General features: G+C 32.9%; 1 protein-coding gene across 1 annotated transcript; it reads right to left on the bottom strand.

Moving 5' to 3' along the window:
* Positions 1-1459: 1459 nt before the first annotated feature.
* LOC113111115 (regulator of G-protein signaling 5-like) lies at positions 1460-2803 on the bottom strand. The gene is made up of 4 exons (XM_026275596.1): positions 2697-2803; positions 2391-2530; positions 2117-2283; positions 1460-2017 (listed from the first exon to the last, which is right to left on the bottom strand). Exons 1-4 carry the CDS (start codon positions 2783-2785, stop codon positions 1844-1846), a joined length of 570 nt encoding a protein of 189 aa, XP_026131381.1. The 5' UTR covers positions 2786-2803; the 3' UTR covers positions 1460-1843.
* Positions 2804-14751: the final 11948 nt, after the last annotated feature.

A 14751-nucleotide genomic window follows, 5' to 3' on the forward strand; every position in this document is an offset into this window, starting at 1 on the left:
ACAGGCAAAAACTGTTATTTTTTTCATATGCATTGGTCAGTTTTGACATTTTTGTCAGTTTGACCGTTCATAAAGTGTTGTTTCAAATTAGTGAAAAGAAAACATCCAAAAATACATAATTTAATTCCTAATAAAAATAACAAAAATCAGATAAACATAACATTTCAAAGCAATATAAAACATTTCATAACCAAAAATATTTGAAATTATCTAAATGTTTACTCTATTTAACTTGGGCTGCCTGGCCTAAACTACAATATAATAAAACTATATACAGGTACAGAGGAAAAAAAAAAGAAAGAAAAAAAAATATATACATATATACAAAATATATACATGTGTGTGTGTGTGTGTGTGTGTCTAAAACTCGTAGTGTCAATTTAGGTACAAATTGACAGGTACAAAGGGAATTACAAATATGAGAAGTATTTATATCACTTGAATTAATTCTGATTGGATTTAATGGTGTTCATTCTTAACAGGTTCTGCGTGTCTTGTCTTGTGGATGTTTGGAGAATAAAAAAGCTTCTGATGTTACAAAAGTAAAAAGTAAAAGTTATAATTTCTTAAGAGCAGTGTGTTTTGGTTTCTGGGTTCTTTAAGGCATTCAATTTTATTCTCAGAAAAGTATAAAAAGCTCTCTTCCAAACTAAAAAAAGTATTCAAAAAAAAAAAAATATTAACATTATGGTACATTTTCATAAGACTGTTCTACAACTGTCTAATTTGTCCTCTGTTCAAATGTTAATGTTGAGAAGGACACGGTAGTGTTAATACAGTCTTAAAGCGAAGCATAATGGGGTTCAGAGAAAGTGAGTCAGAGTGGGCTCCTGCAGAGGTGTGGAGTAGGTGAGACGAGTGGACCACGCTGTTGCCATGGAGACCAGCCTCATCACCACAAAGCTCTGCCGGAATAAACACAGCTGCTTGGCTGTGTGTTCTGGAAAAATGGAATAATCCTGTTGGCAGCAGCTAATTATGTGTGTGTATGTGAATATAATAGATTTTTAGTCTTTTATGACACTCACTGAGAAAGGCACCAGGCTGTGTGTGCTGGAGGTGACTAAGAGCCTCCATTAACCCTTGTGAGTGGGATGTGTGGGAAGATGAAGTGCAGAGGGAGGATGTCTCTTACGTATTATTACATTACAACATCCATTTCCTTCAGTTGCACATAACATAACAAATATATATATATATATATATATATATATATATATATATATATATATATATATATATAATAAATGGACAAATATATAAAAAAGAAAAGTGATGAAATAAAATAAAATTTACTTAAAACATGTAATCTAAAGCAAAGCAAAAGAAAATAATAACCTATGGGACCTATATAACAAAACAAAATAAAACTCATGTATTCCAAACACCTTAATTCAATAATTTTGCTGTCGATGATTATATATCTAAAAAGACGCACTGCAAAAGACAAATCTTTGTATGTAAAAATATTCATTTTATTTTGTTTTTCACTCAAATGTTCAATAAATAACCCATATTTGTTCCTCAAATATAAATGCAAGTATAAATACTATTTTCAGTGTAACTTTCAATAAATACTCATAGGCAATACAAAATACACACTTTACATAATTGTGCAAAAGTCATCTCGCTTTCATAGTTATTGTCCTGTGCTACAAACTTGATCTCTGTGTGCTCCATGCTGTGTTCATAGGATGAATGTTCTCGAATGCTCGAGGCCTTCCAGTCTGACTTTGAGTCCGTGTCCAGTCCTCCTGAACCTCAGGACTCTGCTTCAGATCATTCAGCGACCATCACGTCACACGAATGCCATGTTTATCAGGGACGCATTCCCATGGATAGTTTAACCCACATGCTGTGTGAGGAGTTCCTGGTAGACCGCTGACTTGAGGAAACGAGGGTAGCAGTCTTTCTCCATGAGGGCGTAAATTTTGCTCTGGGCAAGGTTGAAACAGGACAATGTGGGCTTCTCCATATTCTTTAGGGTGATGGTTCTAGTTTCATGATCAAGATTAACCTGAAAATAGGCAGAGGAATGATTCGCCATTAGACTTTTCCCATGAAATCTATGTGTGAGTGTGAGTTTCTGCGCTCTTAATATTCTCGGAAAATGTACCTCTCTTGGTGCGTCAGATGCGATGAACTCCTCATAGATTTTCCTGGCCTTGGAGCACAGCTTGGAGGAGCTCTTTGTGTTCCTGTAGTCCTCACAGGCCAAATAGAAAGCTATATTTTCTTCACTGTACTCCGATGACAGGAACATTGTGAAGGCGCACTGTCCTTCTGCGAAGAAATATGAAGAAAACATTAGACGACCCTGATAGCTTTCATTCTACAGTCTGAGAATCATGTGCTTTATGTTGCCACCGTTCTCGCTGATATTAATTTACCTTTATGAGCCAGGAGTTCATGGAAAGACCAGTTCTGTCTGTCCTCCAGCATCAGTTTTTCAGTTTTGTGAGAGTGGCCCATTATATTAAGCTCTTGCTTCAGCAGAAAGCTTCCAAACCGAGCCTTGAGCTCCTTTGCCCTGTGAGGAACAAAAGTATTCATCATTGCATTGTAAGCCACTGCTTAAAAATGTAGTTTTGAAAACTATCAAACACGGCATATATTTGGGTTAAGCTACTTAGAACAGTGTGATCTGTTCTCACTATGTAAGCGGTTCTTATTTTTTGAGTAAATATGAAACATACCTTTCCAGACAGGTGTTTGGCAGATGTTCCAGTGATCGACACATGTTAATAGGTCCAGAGGTTTCCCAATATGCTCCACGAGTTAACATATAGTATTGTCTGAGACTTTTGATACTGTTTAAATGTCAGCAGCGCTGGGCTATTTATACAGTTCCACACTCCATGACATCACTTGACTCAGCCAATGAAACGCAGGCTGTGGAAGGAGGGGAGTTTCTGCCCTTCACGCAGCCTTTAGTCTCCTGTGAATCATTTCCACTAGAAGGCCCTGCCTTCAAGATTCACTTTTTCCCTTGTGCTTAATCGTCTCCATTTGGTGGATAAAAAAAAAAAAAAATTGGAAATGGACTTTACAAGGATACTTCAACCAAAAAGGAATTTTTTGTAATATTTACTCACCCTTATGTCGCTCCCAACCTTTCTTTTTATGCGAAAACCAAAGATTATAATACTGTTTCAGTGCTTTTTTCATACACTGAAAGTCAGTGTGGTCTCCATAGACTTTAATAGTATAGAGACTAAAACAGTTCTTCAAAATATCCTCTTTTTGTTTTCCACATGAGGGTGAGTAAATAATGACAGAATTGTCATTCAAGCTGCATATATGACATTATTAATAACTATAGACTAATGGAAATATATTTCAACCACATGTGTGCGTAAACAGGGGACGTTTGCTGCATATAGGAAGTCTCAGCGGAGACTTCTGTGTAGACAGGAGGAAGCCCACCCACGTGCCTTAAAACCCCCGCTGATGCAACTGACTCCCCATCTGGTATTCAAGAGGAGGGTCTTAAGAGCATTGTGGTACAAACAGGAAATAGAAGTCTGGGTAACTGAAATGAATAATGATTTCTTTTGTTTCAAATGATTCTGGATCCAAGCAAAACGATGCAGCCTCATGCAATGTTTTATGCTCTTTTGAGTTGTGTGTAAATAAAACATTTATCCTGGTGAGAAGAGATGCTTCTGTATTTCTTTTGATGAGCATCGAGTGTTATCTCAGAAGAAATGCCCTGAGGCTATACTGAAAGTCTGAACTGAATAACTCATTTGTGATTCTGTTAAGTGAACCTGTAACCGTCAGTAGCAATAACATGGTATGTTGACTGGCTTTGGTATTGACTTCTCAGTGCTAGAGATTGGATTCCAGCAACTTAGAACTTTATTTCATTAATTTGGAGGACAAATGTGTTGTGCTGTGTTTACGTGCTCAATCAGAGGTCAGTGTTTTTGGGGACAGTGTGTGTCTCAGGCCAGCTGTGCCATGTCTTATTGTCACTGTCTCTTTAGAAGGATGAAAACATGTTTTCTTTGGTAGTGCCCAGGAAGAAAATAATATACTGTATACACCATGCAGAGTCATAATAGGAAAAAAATATTGTGGGAAAGAAGGAATTTCAGAAAAAAAGAGTTTATAATTGCCATTATATGCTTGACACAAAAAATGTGTCACTATTAATGAGTTTGTGTCGAAGTCCTTTTCTAATTCAGAGAAAAAAACGGTAATTGCTACTTTATTAGTCATTATTGCAACTTTGTATCTAGCGATTGTGGCTTTATTTGTCATAATCGCAACTTCTCAGAACCAACTTTTTTTTCTCATAAATGCAAATTGTTTCTCATAACTAAAACTTCATTTCTTAATTGAAACTTTATCCTAATTGCAACTTTGTATCTCACAACATTTAATTTAATTATTGCAATGAAACTTTAAATCTTACAACTGCAACTTAATTTGTCATAATTTAGGTTTTAGTATTCATTATTGTGACTTTTTAATTTCTTTTAATTTGGAACTTTATTAAAGTTGGAACTTTGTATCTCACGATATCAGATTCATTGCTCGCTGTTTCTCACCACTGCAACTTTATTTCTCATAATTGTGACTTTATTTCTCATGATTGCAATGGTGTATCTAACAATTAAATATTTATTTCTCATGATTGTGACTATTTCTAACTGTGCACCATATATCACAATTGCAACTTATTTATTATAATCTAAAGTATCTCACAACTGCGACTTTATTGTCATAATTTGGACATTATTTCTTGCATTAGGACTTTAAATCTCACAATTGCTTCTTTGTATCTCACAATATCGACTTTATATCTCATAATCGTTACTATTTCTTGCAATGCAACTTTATAGCTAACAACTGTCACTATATTACTTATCACTGCAAATGTTTATCTCACAAATGCAACTTTATTTCTCATAATTGTGGCTTTATTTCTCACAATGCATCTTTATAACTTGCAATTGCACTTTTATTTCTCACAATATACATTTATTTCTTATTTTGCTTTACCTTACAAAAACTATTAAAAGAAGTTTTCACAATTATTTTTTTTAAACTAGTTTTCTTTTGGGGGGTGTTCTTGGCAATAGATGAAAGACATGTCATTTGTATGTCGTTTGACAGATTCTTATTAACAATAGCTGTTCCTGATTATTTGGATGTGATGCCCACAGCCCAGCTTTTGGTCATTTGCTGCATACGGAAACTGCCTGTCTCTGGAGGTCGGCTTCCGGCCCCGTGGAACAATGGAAATAATTAACAAGGAATTGTGAACCACAATGCCGTTTTTATTTAAACTCAGCGCTTCCATGGAAGTTGGCTCATTCAGCTCACAGGAACAATTTAACAGCACAATATATAATCTCGATAAACGGATATGATGTCAAATCTTATTGGTTTTATGTTTTGCCTCTTTCTAGTTTATAGTTTGTATTGTTATGATATTACTTTTTGAATAACTCATCATTTTTGAATGAAATGTATGTTCTATGAGCTGAAAAGGACGTGAGACATATAATGCCAAACCAACAGTGCCAAGATGTGAGTAAAAGAGTGTTTAAAGAGCCCCTGTTGCACACCTGAAATTGGGTCACATGAAGATCAATATGGAATAAAGAATCATTGTGTCATCAACATTTTTATGGAGCATATATCATATCATGTCTTCATAAACCTGGGCCTGATAAGTATAAATAGGCCAATTGCAAACCTTTTTAATCTAATCATGATATAATAAAAGTGAAACTTGTTGTATAATAGACTCAGCTCTGCATCTGTTCTGTATGATGACAGGAAAATCACCTGTGCCAAATGATATAGGCCAGAGAAATTATAAAGCACCTATTTCCTTCATTTTACATTTAACTCTGGTATTGCATTCATTTACCTGTTACGTGAAAAGCAGGAAAACACTTCATGGAGATATGTGTCAGTTATGATGCTTTAGAAATTAGGATTCGCAGCTAGGACTTTTTAAAATGTTTACTTTTTTTTTTTCAAAAGTCTGGACACAAGATCAAGTTTTAAATTAATTTTATTTTCAATAAATTTAATTTTTTTATGCTTTCATGTCTGATACAAAGTTAATGTATTGTCATGGTTTTAAGCACTTGCTGACTAAACAGATGATTAAACCCCCACCAACACATTTTTCATGATTGTATATTCAGCAGAAATTTCCCTAGGGACAATATAATGACCACTCATTTTCTGATGTAGCTTGTTTTTTTGTTTGTTTTTTTTTATATAAAAAAAAAGCTTTATTTTATTTTATTTTATTAAGCTTTATTTTTTATATATATAATTATAATTGTTTGTTTTGACAAAGACATAAGCATTTTCAAACGGCTTATGATAAAAGTGCTCTTCAGAAATCCTTGAGTAAGTTCAGTAAAAAAATAAAATAAAATAAAATCCCGGAAAATATATGAATTAGAAATGACCGATTATGATGAACAGGATGCACGTAGATAACATGTGACTGGGCATCAGCAGGGGCTGCCCAAGTGATTCTTCATGAGAATATGGGATTTGCCCAACATTTTAGATAACTGGAAATTAACCGAAAGAAGTCCTGTGGGAATATAGCTGAAGTTTCAAGTCATTACAAACTGGCAGTCGTCCCAGAAACTGTGGGCCTAAACAAATTTCAACTTTTCCCTCAAGTCAGCCAGAAGAGGTTTTGAAATATGAAGGTTCAAAGGGTCTTGTGGCTAAAAATAGGAATCTCCATTTGTTTAACTGGAGGAACATACATAGCACTGATAATCTGACTAAATGAACCAAATGAAGTTACTTTAATGAAAGTAAATATCATTTGCTAGTAGATTCTTAGGGTAAAAAATTGCAGGTTGCCACTTTTGGGGGTGAGGGGATTTGCAATATATATAAAAAATTATGTCAGATTTAAAATATATATGCATGTATTTTTTTCTGAACGGTGTGCATATCCAAGCAAAGCACATTCTCCGTATGCCGTTTTATGGGAATAGAGAATGCAACTTGCATTTAAAATCATTTGATGGGCTTTCACAGAAAAACAGCCGGGTTCTTTGCATAGTACGGTGGTCTGCATTGAGTAGATCAATTTTCCTGCGTTTTCTGCAGAATGAAGCACTCCCGGAGGTACCTGGAAAGATAACAGGCTAACAAATGAAATTGGTCTCACCACAGGATGTTTTCATATAAATCGCCTAATTGGGAACATTGTAAAAACTGTGCAAGTTGAGCACTGATATTTGTTTAAAAGGCTTTAAAAGCTTCAGGAAGCTGGTTTCGTTAGAAGAAAAAAATTTATTTCAGTCTCTATGACAGCAACCTGACATGTGACTCTCTGGCCAGTAATGGCAACAGGAGGCAATGGGTTTATCCATGACACACCGATGAGTGATTGTCTAATTAGAGGTCACATCACCAGAGTAGGCAGTTTTTTTTTTTTTTTTTTTTTGAAACATTTAGAGAAATATATATTTAAGTTTGAACTGAAATGTTTTCAGGACAATTGCATGTTAATTGCAATAAAATAACAATGTATTAAAAGCGCTCTTAAGTTTAACTAATTTAATTTAATTTAAATATATTAAATGGTGTTAGTTAAACTTAAGAGAGCATTTTTGACCTACTTAAGTCTTACTTAATAATCATAAAAACGTATATGTTATTTAATAATTACTACTATTGTCTTTAAACTATGGTTAATGTATACTGGTAAATGTACTGACAATAATTTATGGTAAACTAAATTATACTTGAATGTAATTTCTCTTAAAACATGTATGTCATGTATTTCAATTATTTGCAATTGCACGCTTGTAATAATGAAGTAGCAATATTTAAAATATATAAGCTTTAAATGTGATGTGTATTTATAATATAAATGAAAACACACACAGCAGTTACATTTATGATCCAGTTCTTTACATGTACATTATTTTGTTAGTCAACACATCAAAATAAGTGTACTTACTGTGTTTAAAGTACAATAAACAAATATTATTTAAACATAATGATTTAATGTTTACTTTAAAGCAAAACATTTAATTTGTCATTATTACAAAATGCACGTTTTAAAAATGTACTTAAGTGTGTTAAAAAACAGCCATGGTTTTGTACTCTTTTTAATTACACAACATTTTAAATGCATTGTCTTGCCTTGCCTTTCAAAAGTAAAATTTGTCACCATTTTATATAAAAAATAGAAATAAATGAGTAAATAAATAAATTCAATGTATGCAATAAGATTTTAACAGGCTCATACTATTTCCTATTATGGTGGGACATAAATGTTTTATCCTGTATGAAGTCTATGAAAAAAACAAAAAACAACTATCTAGATTATTGTCAGGAATATGTAATATGTTTTGCTCCCACTGATGTAGTTTTCACTTGTGTGAGAAATGCCCACATGTGGTTTTCTTTCTATTCCTGTTCCTATTGTGTTTCATTGAGTCCAGGTGTGTCTCATCATCCCACCGTTTAGTTAAGTACTTAAGCCCTGTGTTTTCCCATGTCTAGAATCCAGTGTTATTCGTAATTTAGTGCTATGTGTCTCTAAAGAACATTCTGAAATGAATTTGTCATTATGTGTCCGTTTCAGTTTCTTTTCCGCATGAATACATAATTATAGTTTGTATGTAAAAAGTTACCCTCTACTCAGGTACCTTTGTAAATTCTTCATCCATTTAATGTTGGTAGTAGAAGTAGACAGAAGTAGAAACTCATAAGCATTGTTGAGTAGGTGGGGTGTTGTGGTGAAACAGTTTATGATCTAGACTAATATTAAAAAAGGTCATATTCACCACTGTGTTCTTGATCAAATCACTAAACCTCAAGTTAATCTAGAGGGACTGACCTTTTAATATACGAGCTGGATGTGACTATAGATAAGTACATCATGCAAATTAGTCAAATAATTTATAGTTTTGACACTGTATCACTAAGCTTTAAACAATAAATCTAGTGAAGTGTTTAAAATATTGTATAAAACCTGTAGATTAAATTTTAAAACAAATATTCATAAAGAGATACACTTTCAATGTCATGACACAATTAAGTACACTAGTAAAATTTCACTTTGTAATAATCTCAAATTAAAAGTTTTACTTTAAAGTACAATTTAAAACATCATATTTTAATAATCTTTGTTACTAACATCTGTAATATGCTATGTTAAAAGTTAATATATCTTAAATGTATTAAATTGAAACTTTGTACTATGAAATACATACAAGCTTTATCAAATTTTAAATGCAATATATGTAATTATAAAAATTGTACTTAACTTAAGACTTACTTAAGTGGGTCAAAAAGCTACATTCATTTAAAATGGCATTGATTATAATTTTAAATGTAGTGTATTTGATAACATTTAAAGTTAATGTATTTTAAAGGTATTAAATTGCAACATCATCATTACAAATGTGTAATTACAAAAATACAGTATTTCTAAATACATGACATACAAGATTCAATTGAAATGACATTGACAATGTAAACAATAGAAGGACAACAGAAGTGATTTCTAGGGAGAGTGGGGTGAGTTGTGCCTGTTTTTACTTAAGGTGTGTTTAAAGTAATCACATGACAGTAGTGTGTTCAAATTAAGTATGTAAATTTCAGAATGGGGTGCACATTTGGGAATACTCACTCTGGATCTAAAATAAACTGAATTCAAAATATGGCTTTCCAAAAATAGTCTCTTGGTTCAACTTGCCCCCACTGTAGGGTAAATTGAGCCTAGGGAGAGGGTAAGTTGAGCCAATGCTGAAGTAAAACTGAATATTTTCATCTCATGCTATATCCAAGGAGGAGAATTTCAATAGAAATGAATTCTTAAAATCTATATGTGAGCCTTGTGATGGATTGACCATCCAGGCAGTGAGTTCCCCCTCCTGTGGCTCTCTGGAACCCTAACCTGCCTCACTCACATCATTAACACACTAATAAGAACAAAGAGGTTTGGATTATAGAATGGATGGATGGATGACTTCTCAAAAGTTGTATATAAATGGACTGTGATTGACTTTACAGAACTGGGCTAACAGTATCCCACTTATAAATGTTGCAGGGAAATACAATTTCATAAAAACTTAAACTTCAATGGCCACTTTTCATAAACAAAGCCTATAAAAAATCTTCAGAACAAAGAACAAAATCAAAAATGCTTAGTCTAAAATTAATGAAATGTAATGTAAAATAATATTTTGACCCCACTCCTACCATTTTAACAAACGTGTATTATCCAGCAGGTTAGAGCTAACATCACGCTTATAGCCTCATATTACAACTTCCTAAAGCACAAACACATGGGATATTTTTTTTCAAGTTTATCTGTAATTGTTCAGACTAAAGAAGCAAGAGTTCTTGAAAAAAAAAAAAAAAATCGGAAAACTTTTCAAATATTTGTAAAATCACCAATTTTGTTTAAACAAGGTTCCCTAGAAACAAAGGTTGACTCAACTTCCCAAAAGGTCAAATCACCCTGCTCTCCCCTATATATTACAGTAATTACTGTATGTGTGTGTGTGTGTGTGCGTGTGTGTGTGTGTGTGTACATGTTTTTCTATAGTGGTGGAGACTTAAACCTGAATACACACAAACTCATGGGGACTTGTGTCACTGTGGGGACCTAAATTGAGGTACCCATGGGTACATGAGCTTATAAATCAAACAGAATGAGTTTTTTTTTTTTTTTTGAGACAATTTTTTTCTGTGAGGGGTAGGTTTAGGTGTAGGGTTATTGAAAATCTTTGTATGTTCTTTTTCACAAGGAAAGGTCCAGACTATCTTCAGACAACAACAAAAGAGGAAGTGTCGAATCTTCTTAAGAATAGCACAACCCTTTGCTCTTCTTCTGTCCCTAAAGAGACTATCTATAACAGACCATTTCCCCCTCTGTAAATTCCCCATTACAAAAGATGGGTCGAATGTAGTGCGTATCAATCCCCTGTGAGATTCATCCAGAGCACTGTGACCCTGTCTGATGAGTAATTCACGAGCCTGACAGCGAGATGGTGACAGCCACCAACCTGCCAACACTCTGTGTTATGTGTAGCTCAAATCTCAAGGGATTTCCTTAACCAAGCTGTGTTGACTAACAACAGTTGGCAAACTAGCTGGCAGAGATGACTAATTCAGTTGACAGACAACATCTAAACACACAACAAAACAGAGCAAAGAGATAAGAGCTCTGACTGAGTGTGAGGGCTTGTGTGACATGTCACATCCTCCCTGTGGTCACCGAAACTCCCCTCATGTGGGCGGGGCTTGTGCTTGAATCAGAGATTATTATTGTTCATTAAAAAAAAAAAAAAAAAAAGAAGATGTTGTAGATGTCAAATGTCAATAATCTGACACATAGTCCCAGTTTTAAAAGACAGTTAGGGATTTCGTTGGAAAAGACAAACTTCCCCATTTGATGAAATGTTTAATTTACACACAAAATGTTCAAATGTTTGGGGTAAAATGATTCATGTTTTTGAAGGAAGTTTCTCATGCGCACTAGGATTGTATTTATTTGATCAAAACTAAAGTAAAACATGAATGCTGTGAAATATTATTATAATTTAAAATAACTGTTTTCCATTTTAATATATTGTATATTTCTTAAATATTATTTATTTCTGTGGTGGTAAAGATGGCTTCCCTGCATCAATTACACCAGTCTTCAGTATCACATGATCCTTCAGAAATCAGTCTAGTACACTGATTTGATGCTCAAAAAGTATTAATTTAGCTTGTAAAACTGATTAGAGAGAGAGAGAGAGAGAGAGAGAGATTGATAGATTGTGATTGATAGAAGTTGTAGTGTAGTAGGGCAATTCCTCATATGTATAATATATATGTACTATAACTGGCCAAATCAATAGTTTTTGATATTTATATACATAATATTTTAGTTTTTTTTATTTTATTTTTTATTTATTCATTTATTTTTTGTTATTTTATAATTGTTTTACCATTAACATTGTCCGATGATGATTATAATAATAATAATTTCTAATATGATTATACATTATACTGTAAAAAAAATCCATTTGTATTTTCAATTTTGCTAATTTTGTATATATATATACAATTTTTTATAATTGTGTGTGTCTATATAATATATATATATATATATATATATATATATATATATATATAAAATTTTTTTTTTATAATTTTGTATATGTATATATATATATATATATACACACACAAAATTAGCAAATTTGAAAATGCTAATGTATTCATTTCAGAAATTATTATTATTATAATCATCATCAAACATTTTTATCGTAAAACAATTATGAAATAACAAAAAAATATAAATTAAATAAATGAATAAATAATTAAATAAATAAATAACCATGACATATTATGTATATGAATATCAAACTATTGATTTGGCCAGTACTTGTTATATAAATATTGTGTGTGTGTGTGTGTGTGTGTGTGTGTGTGTGTGTGTGTGTGTGTGTGTGTGTGTGTGTGTGTGTGTGTGTTTGATGAGACCGGCAGTGGGGATAGGGTGTTATTTGATTGGCCATCACCTTTCAATGTGTCTTTCAAGCAATAGTCCTTCTCAGTTTTATTTCTCCACACACTATATTATAAATGTCTGTCACCAAGACAAAAAAGAAATGCAAAAAAAAAAAAAAAAAAAAGACAAAAGAAAGTCATTTCAAAATGGTCTGGCAGCCTTTTGAAACCACTAGAGGGCAGCAGAGGGCTAATATATGATCTCTATTTCTCTATTTGACCTCCTTCAGAATTACTTGGATCAGACTGAAATATGGTTTGGATTAGAGAAACATTGAAACAGTAACACAAGTAAGTAAAATATCATCAGAATTGTAGTTTTCATACATTTTAAAACCGATGACACAGACTCTTTAAATGTCAAATGTCATTTTGCTTTAAGAGGAAATATGAAACAGCATGCATGAGTAAGATAAATCCTTGATAATAAATGTAAGAAGCTATATGTGAAATGTCTTGTTTATAAATGTAAGATGTCAGCTCAATTAATGATAGCTTGACATCTCCATTGCTTTATCTTCAGGGAAGGGCGATCTGATGTAATGAAGAACAGTGGGTTTACTGCTCATCTGAAAACTTGGATTTAATGATTGTATCAATTACTTTATATTCATAGAGCTTCTCAAATGATTGCTCATGTAGACGCTGCCCTTCATCACGGCCTTCAGCAGATAGTGTGAATTAGATTCAGAGCACAGTGACTGGACAGTTATTAGACAGCTAGTGAGGACACAGCATCCTGTTCTTCTAGTTTCCTTTGTACTACTGCTGGACAAGGCACATTAAACAAGTCAGACCCAGCATATGATCATATATATGAAGATACACTCACAAAAAAGCATTATTTGACTAAATTCTATTCAGTTTCTTATTTTTAAAATTAAATATATAAACTCAACTTGTGATGTGATTAAAAATGGAATTGAATAAATGAGACGTATCAAGCTAAGCGTAATTCTTTTGTAGTTAACTAAAATGGCAGTGGTTTTAAGTATTTGAGCAAATGTCATTAGTTACTGTACTTAAGTATCATTTTTGGCTACTTTGCACATTAAATATCAATGATATTAGTAAGTTTTACTCTCTACTTGACTATACTATCTTAATAAATATATAAATAATAAAAGTACAAAAGCTGTCATAGGTATGGTCCCCTTTCAAAAGGTGCAAACTTTGTACCTTATTTACACCTAAATGGTGCATTATAGTACATTAGTCATGAAGGGGTCATCGAATGTGACGTGCACTTTTAGAAACAGTTTGAATTGAAATGTGTTTTGGTAGTGTGCGTACATAATCACCCAATAATGATAAAAATCAAGTGTTTTTTTTTTTTTTTTTTTTTTTTTTATTAATCTCATTAAATCATTTCCTCTTTCTCAAATCAAGCCGATCTCAGATGCCTGTTCATGTGATGTCACAGAGACAGGCCCCTCCCATGATTGTTTGATTGACAGTAGCGTTTCAGCACAGACTGGACTGGCATTTTACCTTAGAGTCTTTTTTTTTCTGCATGTTAATACTCTTTAAATACTGTTTTGTACGTAAAGTTTGTTTTTAGCAACAGTCTTGTACTTGTATATTCTATAAGTTCACTTTAGTGGTGTTTTATTTCATTTTTTGAAAGCACAGTTTTTCACAGATTTTGTGTGCCCTTCTTTTTCATAAGAAAACTTAGAGAAAATAACTCTAACTCTAAAAAAAAAGCAAAACATTTGATTAGCCTATGCTCAAGCAAACCCCCAAAACTCACAACACTCTTCCTATCACAACAGAACTTCTTGCTCAAAAACACATACAATAACACTTAATTTAAACACTTGTGCTCCCCATCCAGTCCCATACTGGGATCTAGAAATCCCCTGCCAGAAAGTACCAAAATTACTTATGTTGGCCCAGCGCAAACACATCCGTTTATCACTGACTGCTAGTAATGAAATTAACTTGGGACAAAAAAAATTCTAAAAATGTTGCATTAGCTTATTTCAATTAAGCAGATTGAGCAAGCAGCAACAAAAATCAATGTTTTGAGGGACAGTGTTTTTATTGTATATAAAGGCTATTTTTTCAAACCTGTAAAACCGACTCCTTTTATTTACAGCCCATATAAACAGTAATAAACCTGTAAACCCATTCACACAGAGAGACTTTCCTCTCGTTTGATCATTGATGATTATATGTCTCCTTTATTACAGAACATCATTAAAGAGAGTTTTAATATGGTCTTGA

The sequence above is a fragment of the Carassius auratus genome, chromosome 2 (assembly GCF_003368295.1).
Source record: "Carassius auratus strain Wakin chromosome 2, ASM336829v1, whole genome shotgun sequence".
Classification (NCBI taxonomy): domain Eukaryota; kingdom Metazoa; phylum Chordata; class Actinopteri; order Cypriniformes; family Cyprinidae; genus Carassius; species Carassius auratus.